We start from the raw sequence: 19,431 nt of genomic DNA, 5'->3' as shown, positions 1-19,431 counted from the left end.
TTACGGGATTATGGTGTCTGGCAATAGATAGATAGATAGAATTTCTGTCTTTGTTGCCTTTTCATTATACTGCCTCCTCTTATCACGTCTAACGAGTCTTTTTACTTCAAAACTCCAGTATTTTGCTTTAAGTACTTCAACTACCTGACCATCAACATGTTGTTCTTCACTTCTTAACTTAGCCTCTTTCCTTTTCTGAATTGCATTCCATGTTTCATCTGACATCCACTTTTTCCTTCTCGCTTTTCCCTTTTTCTTAATAGTAACCTTAGCACTCTCATGCAAAACCTCTTTTACCTCTCTTCACATTTGATTAATATCATTGTCTTCAGATTCCATCAAAGTCTGCAGGACTAGAAACCTGTTCCTACATTCCCACCGAAACTTTTCCTTCGTGTTCTCATCATTCCTCAGCTCATCAAAATCATAATTATTACCTCCTTTACAATTACCATTAACGTTTCTCTTAAGTTTTATTTTAATCTTTGACACAACAAGTTGATGATCACTACCTATATCTGCCCCCCTCCTTACGCAAACATCTTGCAAAATAACTCCTATGCCTTCTGCTAATTGCAATGTGGTCAATCTGGTTACAATATTTACGTGGTGAAATCCATAGTCTTATGTATTTTTCTATGCTCAAAGATAGTTCCACCAATTATAAGGTCATTTGCCAAACAAAAGCTTTCAAATCGCACCCCATTTTCGTTTCTTATACCAACACCCTCCTTACCCATACAGTCTTCAAAGCCATCCCTACTACTGCCAACAGTCGCATTAAAATCACCAATGCAAACTAATACATCATGTCCTGCCACTCTATTCACTACATCCTGCAGCTTCTCATAAGTCATCCTTCATCAGCAGCCTCATTTGTCGGAGCGTACCCTACAACCATACTGATATTACCATGATCAGATTTTAAACGAGCATAAAGCAAGCGCTCATTAATTGGTTCAAACTCACATACTGCCTTACAAGCATCTCTACTCAGCAGTAAGCCTACTCCTTGGTAATGATTTCCATCACTCCTACCAGAAACCAGCATAGTAATACCATCTTCTAAATTCATTTTATCAACTCCATGCAACCTCGTTTCTGTAAGAGCACAAATATCCATCTTGTATTCCTTGAACACAGAAATAAGTTCTTCCATTTTACCAGCCTGATTGAGAGTTCGAACATTCCAGTTACCTATTCTTAAGGTTCTTTCTGGATGTATAAACTTATTCCTACACCGTGGGATACTTAGCACCCCCTGCCCACTTAAGGGCTGCACGGAACTGAGGGTCATTGCTTCGTCACCAAAGTTCATCAAGATTTCTTAGGCAGAAAAATATTTTACCCTGGAGCCAATGCCAGTGGCTCGCAGGAACCAGACAATGGAGAGAGGGAAATAACTAAATGAAAGTAAAATGCAGAGGGGTTGGACAGACAAAGTACAAGGGAAAGAAAGAGAGCAAAAAGTATATATATATATATATATATATATATATATATATATATATATATATATATATATATATATATATATATATATATATATATATATATATTTCTGTTGAGCAAGGAAGAGTGGCTGTGCGTGACAGAAATAAATGGAGAGAAATTGTGAATGAATAAGTGATGACGCAGCCCTGAGGGGATATTCTCCCGCATTTGGTCTGATCAACTAGTCAGGTCAGGTGCGGGTAAGGGGATGGGTCTGTTATGATGTGGCAGGGGTAAACCAGTTCTGCTGTCGGGCCCTGCTACGGATGTCACTGATTGCATTGCGCAGTTGACCCTTGTGCGGTGTGGTGCAGTGAGGATCTGTCCGTTCTCCCCTTTGGGGCTAAGATGCGAATGAATGTGTTTGAATGGATGAGTAAATGGGGAGTGTGTCGTCCTGTCTCGGCTACCTCCCTTTCCTTGGGGGAAGCAGCCTAGGTATATATATATATATATATATATATATATATATATATATATATATATATATATATATATATATATATATATATATATATATATATATATATATATATATATATATATATATATATATATATATATATATATATATATATATATATATATATATATATATATATATATATATATATATTGTTACATAGCCTATGATTTCATCATCCTTTGTGTAATTTTAACGCACAGTTGCTGCATGTTTGATCACGAGCGTGTTCTGCCTCAGTCCCCCCCTTCTACCGTTATAGTAGAGTAAGTCGTTCTCTCTGTTATACTTTGCGGGATTTTCAGCTCTTTGTCCCCGTGGCTTCATTTGCGCGTCCTTCTTACAAGTTGTATCAGGCTCTGCTGGCCCCTATATAATGAGCGCAATCTCTGCATCATTGCCACTTAGATCTGCTCCTCATTTTGTTCACATCTCTGTCCTCCCCTGTACAGATATTATTATTGTGAGTGCTCAAGAAGTCTCCAACCATCTAGCAGCTGTGTGTAATTTGAGTGTAACCGTTGTTGCATTTTGTTCTTGTACTGTATAGCATAAGTTTAATTTGTAGGCCTAGTGAAGTTTGTAATTTATGTAGGGTTCTTTGTCAGTCATTTTTGATAATACTTTGTATCTGTAATTATTTATCTGGCATTCACTGAGTATTATCTGGTATCTCATTTTATCAGGGCTGACTTAGATAAATTTACTCTTGCTAATTTCGTGTTAATAGAGGCTATTGCAGTTAACCATATATTTAACCTGTTTATTTGCCATTACATTATCCTTATGAGTTCTGAATGTTTTGTTGTTAGTTTGTGCATTAAACTTTAACTTGTAATTTTACCTAACTCTTTTGTTTTGAACCTGGAACTTTACGGGACATTAGTGACTCTTCGTATTCTCACTTATAAAGTGTACGTTATCTTTCTCTGTTCCGTAACATAAATTTGGCGACCTCATATCAGGATATTCAGGATATTATCATAAGGATATTGTTTGATATTTTGTGACTGTGATATATTCATGATGGCTACTATTTCTACACTTGATGAAGCCAAAGATTTTTTGTCAAATGTGCAAACAGTGTGTGATATAGAAATCAGAACAAAGAATGAACTTAAGCTCGTTGCTCAACAATTGGGAATTGCAGTTCACTCTCATCATTCTAAAGATCAAATTGTTGGCATGATTAATAAAAGCTTGTTTAATGTAACTCCTCCAAATGAGCAAACGCAGATTGAATTAGCTAAGTTACAGCTAGCCCTGCAGGAGGCTCGAGTGAAGGAAGCTGAATTTCAAGCACGTGCTAAGGAGGCTGATGTTAAGGAGGCAAATGCTCGTATTCAAGAGGCAGAGGTACAGGCTCAGGCACAAATTGAACTTGCCAGGATTCAGGCAGACCATGAGTATCGCATGAAACAAGGTGGAACTGGATCATCTAGCTCTGATGATTTTGATGTGGCTAAAAATGTTAAACTTGTCCCTCCTTTTAATGAATCTGATTTAACAAAGTATTTTCAGTTGTTTGAGAGGGTAGCTACAGGTTTTAATTGGCCTAAGGAGTATTGGCCAGTACTCCTTCAAACTGTTCTCACCGGTAAAGCTCAAATAACTTACGCACCTTTGCCTCAGGATCAATCTGATAATTATGATGTAGTTAAGAGCTTGATTCTTAAGGCCTATGAGCTTGTTCCTGAAGCCTATAGAGTAAAATTTAGGACAACTTACAAGCAAGATAAGCAATCCCATGTTGAGTATGCAAAAATCAAAGAAGATTTGTTAGAGCAGTGGTTAAATTCTAAGAATGTGGATTCTGATTTTGACAAATTTAAGCAGATGATTTTGCTGGAGGACTTCAAAAGGTGTATTAGTAAAGATGTAAGCCTATATCTTGATGAGAAAAGAATAGATAATTTGTCTGATGCTGCAGTTTTAGCTGATGAATATGTTCTCACTCACAAGAGATATTCTAGAGAAAAATGAAAGCTGAGAGTAAGTACGTTGCCTCTACTCAGAGTACAGGTAACAGGAAAGAGAATAAGGATGATGTTTCTCAGGAAGTAAATACCAGCTTCACCTCTAGATTTCAGAAAAGTAAATGTACTTATTGTAGTAAGCTTGGTCATACTACGGAGAGATGTTTCAGGAGACAGCGTGATGTGAACAAAAGGAGTCTTTAAATATTCAGTCAATTGGTCTAGTGTCCACTCTTGAGAGTTCCCAGAATTCTTTAACTGAGTTAACTGAACCTGCTTTGAGGGGTAACTTAAATTCTCATGATGGAGCTCCTCTTTTGAGCAGTAACGTGGGTGACACTCTCAAGAGTTCATGTGCTAATTTCCTGTCTGATGGTTTTGTCAGTCCTCTGGACAGTAATGACAGGAAATCAGTTAAAATATATCGTGATACAGGTGCTTGCCAATCCCTTATGCTGACCAGTGTTCTAGGCTCTAATTTTAATTCCTCTGATGAAACTGTAATCTTACAAGGTGTAGGGAATAATTACTTCTCTGTTCCTTTGTGCAGAGTGAATTTAGAGTCTGGTTTTGTTAATGGTTCTGTTATGGTTGGGTTGGTTGAGACACTCCCAATGTCAGGTGTAACTTTCTTACTTGGAAATGATATTGGTGGAAGTCAAGTGTGTCCAGCTCCTCAGTTGTCTAGTGAGCCAGTGGCTGCGTCCCAGGATTGTGATGTCCCTGATGTGTTCCCTGCATGTGCTGTCACTAGGGCTAAGTCTAAAGTTACTGGTGATTTAGAGGATAATGATGATGATGATGTTACCCTAGCTGACACTTTTCTTGCTAATTTGGACCACTCACCAGATGAGGCAGTACCCCGTAGTGTTGATAATTTGTCTCGTCAAGAGTTGGTTGAGTTGCAGGTTGCTGACCCTGAGTTGAAAGGTCTAGCTAACTCTGCTTACAGTGAAGAAGAGTCAGCCGGTGCTTCTACTTGTTATTATGTAAAGTCAGGAGTACTTATGAGGAAGTGGAGACCCCCAACAGCATCAGCCGACTGTGAGTGGGAAGTTGTACATCAGGTTGTCATCCCTCGTGTTTGTAGGCAGGATATCATTCGAGTGGCTCATGATTCCAGTTTGGCAGGACACCTTGGAGTGAGGAAGACTGGCACGCATTTTGAAACACTTCTACTGGCCAGGTATCTTCAGGGATGTTTCCTGGTATTGTAAGTCTTGTCACACCTGTCAAGTTGTGGGGAAGTGTAATCAGACCGAAAAGGTTGCACCTCTAGTTCCCATTCCTCCTTTTGAGGCGCCTTTCACCCGTGTGTTGGTGGATATTGTGGGCCCTCTTCCTAAGACTTCTTCAGGATTTTCTTATGTGTTGACCATGATTGATATGGCTACTCGTTATCCTGAAGCCATTCCACTTAGAAACATCTCAGCAAAGAACGTGGTTAAGGAAATGCTAGGGTTCTTCACAAAGTTTGGTCTGCCCAAGGAGGTACAGTCAGACCGGGAAGTAATTTCATGTCAAACGTTTTCAAGCAGTCTCTGAAAGAGTTGGGCATCTCCCAGATCACGTCTTCAGCTTACCATCCCCAGACCCAAGGAGCGTTGGAGAGATATCATCAAACACTCAAATCGATGCTCAAGAAATACTGTTTGGAACATCAGAAAGACTGGGATAAAGGTCTTCCATTCGTTGTATTTGCTGCAAGAGAATCTCCAAATGAATCACTGGGCTTCTCACCTTTTGAACTACTGTTTGGCCATGAAGTAAAGAGGACCCCTTAAGTTACTCAAGGAATGCTGGCTGTCAGAGGAAGATGACGTCAACCTGCTGGAGTATGTGATGAAGTTCAAAGAACGGCTGTCCACTGCTTTACAGCTGGCGAGAGAGAATTTAGGAGCTGCTCAGGAGAAGATGAAGACTTGGTATGACAAGAAGTCCAGGTTACGCCACTTTCAGCCAGGAGATCAGGTTTTGATTCTGCTACCAGTTCATGGGCAACCTCTTCAAGCCAAGTTTAGTGGCCCTTATTTCGTGGAGAAGAAACTCAGTGATGTCAACTATGTCATCGCCACGCCAGATCGTAGAAAGAGCAAGCAACTATGTCACATCAACATGCTAAAGTTATATCACAGGCGGGACGAAAATAATCCAGTCTGCACTGTAGCTGTTCCACCCGAGTCTGCAAGTGAAGCTCTCCCATGCAGTATGAGCCTGAGTGATAGTTTGGGGAAGAATCCTGATATCATGAATGATCTCCAGACTAAGCCTTCTCATCTACCTCCCAAGGAAAGGCAGGAGTTTTCGGCATTACTGCAGGAGTACCCGCAAGTGTTCCGTGCTACTCCAGGAAGAACCACTGTGTTGATGCATGATGTCGATGTTGGAGACGCAAAGCCAATTAAATTGCCTCCTTACCGTGTGAACCCAGTGAAAGTTCCTCTCATCCAGAAGGAGCTTGGCTACCTGTTGGACCACAAGATGATTGAGCCCTGTCAGAGCGAGTGGAGTTCTCCTGTCACTCTGGTCCCTAAGCCAGGTGGGTCACAGCGGCTTTGCATTGACTACAGACGTGTTAATCAGATAACCAAAACAGACACTTACCCTCTCCCTCGCGTGGAAGATTGCATAGACAAGATCGGAAAGGCTAGGTACATAAGTAAGTTTGATTTGTTAAAGGGATACTGGCAAGTACCTATGACTGAACGTGCTAGGGAGGTCTCATGTTTTGTAGCACTGGGAAGGACATTTGCATGTTCTGTAATGCCATGTACAGATTGTTTTAGAGTAATAAGAAATTTCCTTTGTAAATTTCTTTTTTCTTTGTGGGGAGGTGTTACATAGCCTATGATTTCATCATCCTTTGTGTAATTTTAACGCACAGTTGCTGCATGTTTGATCACGAGCGTGTTCTGCCTCAGTCCCCCCCTTCTACCGTTATAGTAGAGTAAGTCGTTCTCTCTGTTATACTTTGCGGGATTTTCAGCTCTTTGTCCCCGTGGCTTCATTTGCGCGTCCTTCTTACAAGTTGTATCAGGCTCTGCTGGCCCCTATATAATGAGCTCAATCTCTGCATCATTGCCACTTAGATCTGCTCCTCATTTTGTTCACATCTCTGTCCTCCCCTGTACAGATATTATTATTGTGAGTGCTCAAGAAGTCTCCAACCATCTAGCAGCTGTGTGTAATTTGAGTATAACCGTTGTTGCATTTTGTTCTTGTACTGTATAGCATAAGTTTAATTTGTAGGCCTAGTGAAGTTTGTAATTTATGTAGGGTTCTCTGTCAGTCATTTTTGATAATAGTTTGTATCTGTAATTATTTATCTGGCATTCACTGAGTATTATCTGGTATCTCATTTTATCAGGGCTGACTTAGATAAATTTACTCTTGCTAATTTCGTGTTAATAGAGGCTATTGCAGTTAACCATATATTTAACCTGTTTATTTGCCATTACATTATCCTTATGAGTTCTGAATGTTTTGTTGTTAGTTTGTGCATTAAACTTTAACTTGTAATTTTACCTAACTCTTTTGTTTTGAACCTGGAACTTTACGGGACAGTAGTGACTCTTCGTATTCTCACTTAAAGTGTACGTTATCTTTCTCTGTTCCGTAACAATATATATATATATATATATATCTAGATATATATATATATATATATATATATATATATATATATATATATAATGAAATGAAAATAATGCTTATAAAACTGTACTGTTATAACTTCTCGGACGTCATCCTTCAAAAAAGTACAGTAACTCAGTGAGTGACACACTGGATTTGGCCAGCCTTGTGAGTGTGGCAAAAATATGATGTAAGATGGAAAGCGTTGCCAGCTTTGGTTTGTTTATCATAACACGTAGGTAAGATACTTTATGAATATTTGCCAGAGCTGCTTCCTATCGTGTTACAGGAGGGATTTGAGACTACAAAAGTCTAACTGCTGCTTTTACTGAGCCTCGTGCATCTGACAGGCATTAACCCTAAGCCTTCTTCTTCCCCAGGGACCCGGTGACACTGGCTCTGGAGAAGGTGGGTGGATGGCACGGGGTTCGGCCACACTCTTCAGCTCGACATTACTACGTTATTGTTCCGCTGTTCTAGATCAGGGGTGACAAACCTGTAGCCCGCGGTCAGAACACGTTTACCAGCACTTTCCATTCGGCCCTCTTCCATAAATCAAGTTCATATATATATATATATATATAGATATATATATATATATATATATATATATATATATATATATATAGACACAGGTGTCAACATTTAAACCGGTTTTATTTAATGAATCGCACATCATATTTGTGTTACTGTTTAGTGAAACGAGGCAAGTGATTCAGTTACAGCGAAATACCAAAATAACAGTATAACAGATCGTGGGTTATATTTGTATAAATTTCATCTCTCTAGTCTCGTTCTCAAGCATGTATTATAAGGAAAATGCGACCAATTACGTCGAAAGCAGAGTTCGACCCATCGGACGAAAAGGGTGAGTACCCCTGTCTAGAGAATTGTGTGTGTGTGTGTGTGTGTGTGTGTGTGTGTGTGTGTTCTTACCTAATTGTTCTTACCTAATTGTATCTTTACAGGAATGAGTCAAGCTCGTATTGTCCCGTGTCTTAGACCATATTTATCGTACCTATCCTTAAATTTGTTAATTGTTTTGGCACACACTATTTCATTCGGTAGTGCATTCCATTGATCAATTGCTCTGTTTGGGAAACTGAATTTCCTTACGTCTTTATCACCTCTCTTCTTATGCAGTTTTTTGCAGTGTCCTCTTGCTGATGCTTCTCCATATGTTAAGTAATCATTTATGTCTATTTTCTCCTTTCCTGATATGCACTTATATAGCATTATCATGTCACCTCTTTTCCTTCTCTCCTGTAGTGTTGGTAGATTCAGTTTATTTAGTCTTTCTTCGTAGCTTAGGTCCCTTAAGCTTGGTATCCATCTTGTAGCGGCCCTTTGAACTTTTTCAATCTTGTCTATATGCTTTTTGAGATGAGGACTCCAGACTATTGATGCATATTCCAGGGTTGGTCTAATGAATGATGTTATTATCCTTCTTAGCATGTCTTCATTTATGTATGTGAATGCTATTCTCATATTTGCAAGCAGTGTATACAAGTTCCGTACCTTCTCGCTGATGTGGTCAGCTGGAGATAGTCTGTTATTGATAATCACACCTAGGTCTTTCTCTCTTTCTGATGTGTATAGGGTTTTATTTCCTAACTTTTAATCCCAATCAGGTCTTTTTCCACTTTTACCAAACTTGATTACATGACACTTGTCCACATTGAATTCCATTTGCCATGTACTACTCCATTCATGAAGTTTATTTAATTCTTCTTGTAGCTCCCTACAAGAGTCTGTGCTAGTAATTCTCCTTTGTATTTTTGCATCATCTGCAAACATATTCAGATAGCTGTCATTTCCAGTGTTACTGTTTATATCATTTATGTACACTAGAAACATGATTGGTGCCAGCACCGAACCCTGTTGTACTCCACTAGTCACTTCTTTCCATGATGAGTAGTTTCCTCTTAGTACTGTCCTCATTTCTCTTTTTATGAGAAAGTCTTGCATCCAACAAAACAGTTTGCCTCGAATTCCTCCTTGATGGTACAGCTTCCATAAAAGTCTTTGGTGTGGTACTGTGTCAAAAGCTTTCTTGAAATCTAAATAGATACTGTCCACCCATCCTTCCCTTTCCTGTATTGTGTTTGTTACTCTGTCATAATAGCTCAACAGATTAGTAACACATGATTTTCCTTTTCTGAAGCCAAACTGTCTTTCTGTTATCATACTGTGTTCTTCTAGATGATTTACCCAAGCTTTTCTTATAAGTTTTTCTAATACCTTGCTTACAACACTGGTCAGTGATACTGGTCGGTAGTTGAGAGGATTTTGTCTATTTCCTTTCTTGAATAAGGGGACTATATTTGCTTTTTTCCAAATATCAGGTAGTTTCCCTTGACTCAAGGATTTCTTGAAAATTGAAAATAATGGTTTACTTAACTCCTTTGCACATTCTCGTAACACCCAACATGAAATTTCATCAGGACCACTTGCTTTTCCTCTGTCTAATCTACTTAACTCCTCCTGTATTACTTTTTCTGCTATTTGTATATCTGGTAGTATGTGTGGACATGCGTGTTCCACATATTCCCTCTCAAAATTTTTTTCTTCTGTAAAAACTAATTGGAAATTCTTATTTAGTGCTTCACAAATATCTTTCTCTTGTGTATAAGTGATTCCCTCGTCCGTGATGGATTGTATTATATCTTTTACTTTGGTTTTGCTTCTGATATAGCTGTAAAACAGTTTTGGTTGATCACTACTTTTATTTATTATATCCTCCTCAAACTGTTTTTGGGCTTCCCTCCTTATTCTTGTATAGTCGTTTCTTGCCTGTTTGTAATTATTATACGCCCTTTCACTATTGTGTCTTCTGTATCTATTCCACAACAAATCTCTTCTTTCTTTTGATTTTTTACATTCTGTATTGAACCATTTCTGTATTTTCTTATCTGCTTCTTTGTGCTGTGGGATGTACTTCTGGACTCCTATTTCATAAAATTCACAAAAATTTTTTATATACAGCATTTAAATCTTGTCCTCTCAGCTCATTTTCCCAGTCAACTTCTAAGAAATACTTCTTTAGGTCTTGATAATTTCCCTTTTTATAGTTTAGTCTCTTTTTGTAACTGTCATTGCTGTTTACTATGTCATATGCTATCCTGAAGTTATAATTTAGTACTGCATGATCGCTTTTGCCGAGTGGAGGGTGATATATTAAACTGTCAATGTCATTTTCTTGCCTAGTAAATATTAGATCTAGCACTGAAGGTACATCAAGTCCTCTTTTTTCTAGTGGTTTCCCTCACATGTTGCGTTAAGAAAAACTCTTGTACGAGATCCAGGAGCTTTTGGTCCCAACAGCTTTCTTGGCTATTTATATCTAGAGTATTCCAATTTATATTTGTATTGAAATCCCCAGTTAGTATAATTCTTTCCGATTTCTCTTCCATTTTATGTAGCAAGGATCTTATACTCTGAATTGTACTCTCTGCCAGGTCCTCATATTCGTCTCTTTCCCAAGTGTTTGATCTGGGTGGCATATACAAATTGGCTACAATTACTTTACCTTCAGATGTGTCGATCTCTACTGCAATCAGTTCTACTTGTGATGGTATATCTAGGTTTATTTCCTTGACTTTTAGATTTTTCTTAGTTAATATTATAATTCCTCCTCCTTTTTTTAAGTTTCTGTCTCTTCTCCATATATTGTATTCCTCTAAGTTTAGTATGTCATTGGATATCCTTGGTGTTAATTTTGTCTCAGTTAGGCATATTATTTGTGGTTCATTTTCTCTGACATAATCATTCATCTCTAGTAATTTAGATACCATTCCATCCACATTTGAGTACATCAATTTTATCATCTTGTTTATATACTTGTCATGACATGGTTCTACTAACTTCCTCCTTTTTCTTCCATCCTGTTTGTGTACCACTTTCGTACCTGCAACCCTATTACTTTGTAAAAAAATTTCTTCTTGTCCTCTTCTGATCTTCCCTCATTTTTTGTTTTTGCTTCCTCCCTTTTCTCTTTCAGTAATTCCAGTTCCTCTTGTGTTAGGCATCTTTTTATCCATACATTTTTGAACTCCTCTTTTTCCATAAGATTCTTTGCATTTTTTAGTATCTCTTCCACAGTGTTTACACTCTGGAAAGTCACCTTTAGAGGTCTTGTCTTGCTTTTCTCGTATTTCCCTAACCTTTTGTGTTCCTCTATGTCTTTACTACAGATTTCCTCTGATACTTCTTTCAGTAAGCTCATTACATTTGCCATCTCCTTTTTGTCTCTAGTGTGTGTGTGTGTGTGTGTGTGTGTGTGTGTCTTTCCCTTATCCTAGTTTTTCCTTGTGCCCCCTTATCCCTCTTCTCCCCCTTGCCCTCATTCCTCTTTGTATCTCTTTATCCCTGTTCTCTCCCTCTCTCTTGTCCTCATGTTTCACTGCCCCTGTTTTTTCCCCGTATCCGCACTTTTCTTTTTTTTTTTTTCTTGTCTGTGCTGTCTTCTTGTTCTCGTTTTTCTTGTCCTCATTACTCCTCGTGCTCTGTTATTTTGTCTTCCCTTTCCTTCCTCTTCTCTTCCTGTGGCCTGTTTCTTCCTGTGTTCTCTTTTCCTCGTCATTATTTCTCCTTGTGCCCTGTTTCTGTGTCTTCGCTTTTCATCCTTTCTTTTTCCCTGTCATATTTTTCCTTTGTTCTTTTTTCATGTCTTTTCTTTAACTTTCTTTTTTTTTCTTATTGTTTTCTCTTTTTTCTCATGCACCTCCCTCTTTTCTCATGGCCTCGTCACACTGAGCTAGGCCTAGGGTACGCAAACTGTCTTATTGCATTTTAGGACTGTCACGCATGTTGTTTATATCGTTTTAATAGCGACATAGGATAATGAGGTGTTATTTGCAGAATAATTATCTAAGCTAGAGATGTTAATAAACCTCTAATGTTACCCAGAGTATGACCCTGTGTCTGATTTTGATCTCACTGTGACGATGTTCTCGTTCCTCTCTCCTAACCAGTTCATGCCACAAATAGAATTACACTCAGTCATGACTCACACCCATCCCTACCTGCCCATACTTTCACTCCAGCGTCAACACCTATAACTACAATTCAGATTTGGAATATATTATAGTAGCAGGTGAGGGAGCTGGAGTGAGGGAGTATGACAAGTGTGAAATGGTGTGAGTCTGGTCTAGTACAATATTAATTTAGAACGCACTCAATTACAGGAGACAGAGACCCTACGAACGGGGCGGGCGCTGGTGACACAGACGCTGCAGGAGACTGATGCACAGATAAGGCGGCTGCTGGAGGTGAAGAGACTGCTGGAGCACGACTGGTCCGACAAACAGGAGGCCTTCCAGCTTGACCACTTGGCCGCCAAGCTGGTCAACGACAGATTTGGGGCGCAGTTCAAGGTTAGGCTATAGTTCAAGGTCAGGCTATAATTTCTCCACCTTAACTTGGAAAATTTGTCCCTTTACAGCTTAATTTCCGTAGCTCAGTGACAGAATGACAGTGATATGGCTCTACATCATCTCCATAGAGAGAATTAAAGGATTATATTCATCTTTGATTTTCACTTGACTTGTAATTGAGCTTCAGGACGGTTGCGCTAAAGCAGTCAAATCTGTGCGTACTTCTCTGCTGCTGGAAGATCACACGGGTCGAAATGAACGAGATATAATACTCAGGCATACGGGGGATGTTTCTTTAGCCACGATCAAAAGTCATGTGTAAGTAAACTGAAAATCTAGTGAAAGTAAAGAGGCTCCTAGAGCTTTCTTAGCTGTAACTTGTCTTCACTGGGGCTTTTTGGGTTTGCTCTAACAACTCTTTTGGCTGAATGTCAAAGTCAAGTCAACTTAAAGTCAAGCGATTTCAGTATTATATCTCGTGAGAAACACACCCCAGGACATGGTAGGGGCGGGTGGAAAAGGTTAGTTATAGGAGGGGAGGGAGGGAGAGATTATAGGCAGGGTGGAGAAGGGTGGCACAGACGAGGGGAAGAGGGGAAGACCAAGGAGGAAAGGCAAAGGTAAAATGGGGGAGGGCAGGGCAAGGCAGAGCAGGACAGAACATGGAAAAGGAAAGCTAGGCATGGCAGGGCAGGACAGGGCAGGGCAAGACAGAGGTGGACATAACACCTCTTGAGGTCGATGACATACTATTTATTTATTCTTGTCACCTCCAGCCCATATTCTTGAGCTTTAACAAAGACTTTTCGAACCAGTGTGTTAAGCAAAGCTTTTAGTGACTCTCATTAGAAGAGGTCTCCTCTCAAATTAATAATATCTTTTAACGACAGAGGTATAAAGGATTGACAAACAGAAGCCGTCACCTGACAGACTGTTAATTCACCGTGACCTACACTATACTTAGTAACTTTTGTGTCGCACTTACCGTACCTTCCTGACATGGTTCGTACTCTCGTCGTTAGGTTAGGAGGCTTTCTAGTAACTCTTCTATACCACCACTTTTCTGCATCTGACCTGTTAGTATGCTCATCTGCACTGTTTATGCAGGCTATATTTTTTAAAAGGACATCAACAGCATGAGGAGATAATACTGAGGTGTAATATTAAGGACAAATCGCTAAGAAGAAAGTACTAGGGAGCCTCCTCAATTAGCGAGAAGAAGGGAGGGCCCTTACAACACAAAGCCTGTTCTATTTCCGCTAACTATTCTATAGATAAATAAATAAATAACAAATAAATAACACAAGGCAGTGTCTGCGGCCATGGATGAGGGTGTGAGCGCGCCGGACACGTGGAGTGAGCGCAGCCGTGAGCACATAGCAGTGTGTCGCAGGGAGATCACCGCAGCCACGCAGCTCAAGGCAGCAGCCGTCCAGGTGACTAGTAGATTTACACATCTAGCCATTTATCACACACACACACACACACACACACACACACACACACACACACACACACACACACACACACACACAACTTAAGCAAAGTGAATATGACATCAGAATGGTGGATTACTGTTGTTTTATTTATCTTAATCCATCATGATATAAACTAAGCCAGTCCCTGTACCAGTCCTTAACACCTTCACTCCGATGAGATATTTTTTTTTTTTTTACACCTTCGCCAGATGAATTTCTTTAGCGAGCTTGTTAAACTCTACTACCATGAGCTAACCACTGCACCTAACCTCTCCATCTCTAAAAATCTCTCCCAAGCTAAGTAAAAGAATCCTAGAGTAGTAAGAATAAAATACAAAATGCGTCATCGTAGTGAAGAGTTATCTATCGCCCAAGTATTATCTCTCTCTGATGAATCACGAACTCTTAAAACTTTACGGACCCAATTCTTGACGGTAATTTTACCCGTGGCAAAGAAACAACGTGTCCGGCCTCCCTGCAGTCGGTAGTATGGGATGCTGGTTGATCAAAATGTAATATCCACTGGCGTTCCATTACCATGTCCCTCTATAATTCGTCTTACCTTTCACTGTGTTCTTTTAGTTTTAAGCACAAAACCAGAAGTTTCTAGTCGGCTCCACTGTGCAGTTACTGTTATTGTTATTAAATCAGGGCAGTCTTGGCCATGTAGTAGGAGCGTCAAAGGGGCCCTCACCTCAACCTCATTTCTTCGTTTTGCCACATTTTTCCAGATCACCAAAATAAAGGGTAATAAAACTCTGCATTTTGTTAGTACAGACAATTATTGCATAACCCGTAAAAACGCACAGAATTATTGAAAACAAAAGAAACATCCCTTATGTCCCCATGACTTTTCGTGTGGTATTGGCATCAGTGAAAGGTACTGATGACGGTCTGTATCACAGGCCCATACTTGTAAGTTAGACCATGTGAATATTCTGATATTTTTTACTCGATTTATAAACGCATGATCCTCATCAGTAGGCAAAAAGTTATTGAAACCCCAGATTATCAAATGCTGCATCTGCCCCCGCGATGGGCGCGCGCGCGCACACACACACACACACACGATATGTAAATATTAATATCAGTTCCTAACGAGCTCCATACAGAAAATGTGGGCAGTGTGTGTGTGTGTGTGTGTGTGTGTGTGTGTGTGTGTGTGTGTGTGTGTGTGTGATTCCTGTGCGATTACAAGCACAAAAAAGGGTAAATCTATCTGTCGGTCTATCTGGTTATCAAATAATATTATATGAGTTAGAGCGCTCCGCTCTGACCGAAGGGTCGTAGGATCGAATCCACCCAAGGGTCATTGGTAGACATCAGGAAGGGCATCCGGTCATAAAATGCTACATGCTCCAATCCAAAAGTCCTCTACCCAGGGGCAACGCCTTAGCCCTTCGGGGATACCTGGCGTAAAACCAAACACACACACACACACACACACACACACACACACACACACACACACACTTCCAAATTCATTCATCAAGCCTTGCAACTTCCACTCATCTAAATGCTAAGGTATGTTAGATTATTTAACATTAAATCTTCATCCCATCCTTCAGCGGGAAAAAAGTTCATGATGATGATGATGATGATTTATTCATTTATAGATTTATTTCTGTCACCAGGCCCTGCATGACATTGCACGTGACGCAGAGGAGGCTGGCGAGAGGACTGACGTGGCACTCAACACCCGGGTGGCACAGCTGGAGGACGCCAAGGCCAGGCTGCTGGATAAGGACGCTATGGTAGGCATTCAACCAACCCTCATTGTGATATGTTTCTTTACCAAGGGTACTTCCTGATATAGTTAGAATTCTTTATTTATTGAAACCTACTATATTTGCTGAGTTTCTTACATTCCTTCTCGTTTCCTTCTTCTTTTTCTTCTCTATCTTCTCCTCCTTCTTCTTTCTTTGTTTTCACCGGACACTTCAGTCTAGAGCCATACTTTCATTTCTTCACTTGTTCTCTTCCAACTTGGCAAAATGTTCCTTAGGCAAGTGCTCCCAGACATCTTTTCACCATTTTGGGCCTTGTAAATGAATTAATGGGGCCAAGGTCAAATCACACAAACACTTAATTTTGGTATCCCATGTTTTTTTTTTTCTTTTTTTTAATTATTAGTTATCATGGCGATTTGCACACGGAGCCTCTGTGGTACAGTGGTAGAGTGTGCGTTTCGTACACGGGTGGACCAGGGTTCGCGCCCCGCCAGGGTAATAAACTTTGGGAGTGTTCACCCTGCCACGTACTGCATTGGCGGACACAAGGGGTGCTGTGGTTGAACCAGTGTCGCTTACTGTAAAGTATGCTTGCACCCAGTCGGCTTGCGCGGGCCGATTACACTTGGTTCACAGACTACACACACATCCAAAGCCATTCCAACACAACAATTACACTTACAAGCACTTCTCACCCTACATACAATCTCTACCAGACAGCCTAAGCCACTTGGTAGAGATACATTGGCTGTATCGTCCCGACTTCGGTCGGGATAGACCGGTCCTGCAGTGGATACTCAAGCGGCTGATGATGATGATGTCAGTGAAATGTTGCTGCGTGAAAATCATCCTGCATTCCTTTGAGAATGTTGGTAATTTTTAATATGAAGCTTGACAGGAATATCATTTTGTTGAGTCCCGTATATGTGTGCAGGGATCTCTGGTAGCTCGATTTTTTTTTTTTTCCTTGCTCACTCTTGGCAGCTTACTTCAGGTTAGGAAGGACCTCCTAAATGAGATGGGACGAACGAAAGTTAATCCCTCCACTTCGAAGCGTCTCCCCTGATGTAGATATATTCATCTTGAGATAACCTGAATAAAATCATCAGATCGAATAGAGTTGAAGAAAAAGAATTGGGCTGGATTTGTTTAAACAGTATGCAGTGTACACAGCCCCAGCACTACTGCTAATATCCACAGGAAGTGGCCCAGGATTCACAGAAAGTGGAAGAGGGTTATATATCCACTGAAAACAGACTAGAATCCACCCCAGGAACGAGAAGAACTACGAAGGTGGGTTATGATTTGGCCAGGAGCTAGACTACTGAACTGACAATGCAACCCTCACGTCTTTCCGTCAGAAGCCCTGGCTGCTGAATACTAGTAAAATGTTAGCTGGATATTTACTACAGACTTTCGCATTCCATTGTCACTGGTAATTTTATCTTAGTAACTTTTTTCTGCTTCACAGATGACAACACTAAATTTTTGAAAAAGTACGAGTCACTAGCATGATTATAAGGTCACACAAAATCAGCATTCAAGAAGACTTCAATGTAAAGCTAAGTCGCTAACTCATAAGTCAGTTAATGTGCTCCTGGAAATGTATTATAGCTTTTTTTTTTTGGGGGGGGGCTAATATTTAGTTTTTAAAATGCAGTACCAACAGGGTTCCCATTCCCAGCCGTTGCGGAGCTACAGTTCTTGGAGGTCTTAATGGGTTAATTACGACAGAGACCAATTTCGCCCAAAAAGTCGTCAGTAATTGCTGCTGCGAAATGACTGAGAGTTGGATCCATGTTGGCACAGCATTTGTTACTGAAAATTAGCCCAAGAATGGCCTCCTGAAAATTATGCACAAATTTCCTGGGCCAGCCTGTATAATGGGAATAAGTTGAGGTGTTTGTTGCAGCTGCGGAAGGAGATAGGTGAGGAGGAGAACAGTATAGCATCACTGCGACAGGCACTGCAGGACAAGGAGTCTCCCCTGCAGGTGGCACAGAGTCGTCACTGGACACGCTCATTCAGACCCGGGGCTGACCGATGCCTCGACAACCCTCACTTCAGGTACCCTGTTCCCTAAGCTTAACCCCTTCACTCCAATGACGTGCATTTCATTTTACCCAAGAAACTGTCAGATAATTTAACTGAACCTCAGACACGCTCCTTCAGGCCTGGGGCCTGATTAACCTCAATGAGGGCCTTAGGCTAAACTAGATATGAGGGCCCCCTCCTCAGGGTAACGCGTCCCGTTATACACTTCAATGATCATCAACGGATCTTTTAAGATGCCAGCTGCTGTAATTTTCATCATTTACTCATTTATTTATTTAGGTTTTTATTTATATATATATTTTTTTTTTAAAAGGGAACCCCTTCAACGTTCGGCGCCCTAGGCTGCAGCCTAGTCTGCCTAGCGGTTAATCAGCCCCTGTTCAGGGTCGGGGATGACAGATGCCATGGCATCCCATACTTTGGGTCATAGCTCGGCTCATGACTGGCGGGATTCAATAACCTACGATCATCTTCATCTCTTAACTCTGATTCAGGGGCCAGATTTACAAACACACTTCTAATTAATTCCTTGTCGCAAGTGTGATTTATTTTCCTGGGAAGGCAACGGACAGAGAAGCTCAGCCTTCCTGTATCTCTTGTTCCATAGATATAAATATACCTAGATGCCGCATCGCCCATTCTTCAGCACAGCGCCGATGAGTCTGCATGACATGACCGCCATCTTGGATCGGTCCAGCGTGTAATAGTGGCGCTTGTTTTAGAGTGAATTCAGACCGAGAATATGAATTTAACTTTGCCATTTGTTGTCCGATTTTGTTAAACTTAGGCTTAAAGAAGAGAAAAATAAAAATTGTACATAATCGGATGTTCATAATAAAGAATACCGGTATATTATAGCCGTATAGCTAGTGTTTAGAATACCAATTATATCTAAGCTTCTGCAGGGCTATTATTTCTGTCATAAAGGAATAACTGAAGAATTATGTTCTGCACTCAACCATGTGTATATTCTAAGTTTTCTTATCTTTAAAACTTAAAACCATTAGGACCTAGCTGGTAGCTGATAAAAATTGATTTTCACATGTTGAGCTTACCTTATATCACTTAGGTAAACTCTCACAAGTATACAAGAAACCACTGGCTTGTCATTCAGTGTAGAGCCATCCGTACACAGAAGGAAGAGGAAAGAAAGACAAGAGGAAGGAAGGAAAAATGGAAGGAGGGCTTACAAGTCACAGGTTATAAAAAATATACATTTTAAGTTGT

At 40.2% G+C, this 19,431-nt stretch overlaps 1 protein-coding gene across 1 annotated transcript in view; it reads left to right on the top strand.

Moving 5' to 3' along the window:
* LOC145392703 (tektin-4-like) overlaps positions 1–19,431 on the top strand; it is a 45,210-nt gene that overhangs the window by 20,176 nt on the left and 5,603 nt on the right. Inside the window, exons 5-9 of the mRNA XM_080267006.1 lie at positions 7,947–7,974; positions 12,753–12,941; positions 14,249–14,377; positions 16,054–16,173; positions 18,062–18,216. Of these exons, the coding sequence (XP_080123132.1) occupies positions 7,947–7,974; positions 12,753–12,941; positions 14,249–14,377; positions 16,054–16,173; positions 18,062–18,216 (621 nt within the window). The remainder of the gene's footprint in view (positions 1–7,946; positions 7,975–12,752; positions 12,942–14,248; positions 14,378–16,053; positions 16,174–18,061; positions 18,217–19,431) is intronic.

Source organism: Coenobita brevimanus, chromosome 23, assembly GCF_032717465.1.
Source record: "Coenobita brevimanus isolate Jiangsu-jjx chromosome 23, ASM3271746v2, whole genome shotgun sequence".
In the NCBI taxonomy this organism is placed as follows: Eukaryota; Metazoa; Arthropoda; class Malacostraca; order Decapoda; family Coenobitidae; genus Coenobita; species Coenobita brevimanus.
Note: the sequence above shows the minus strand (reverse complement) of the source record. Positions and strands in the feature narration are given on the sequence as shown.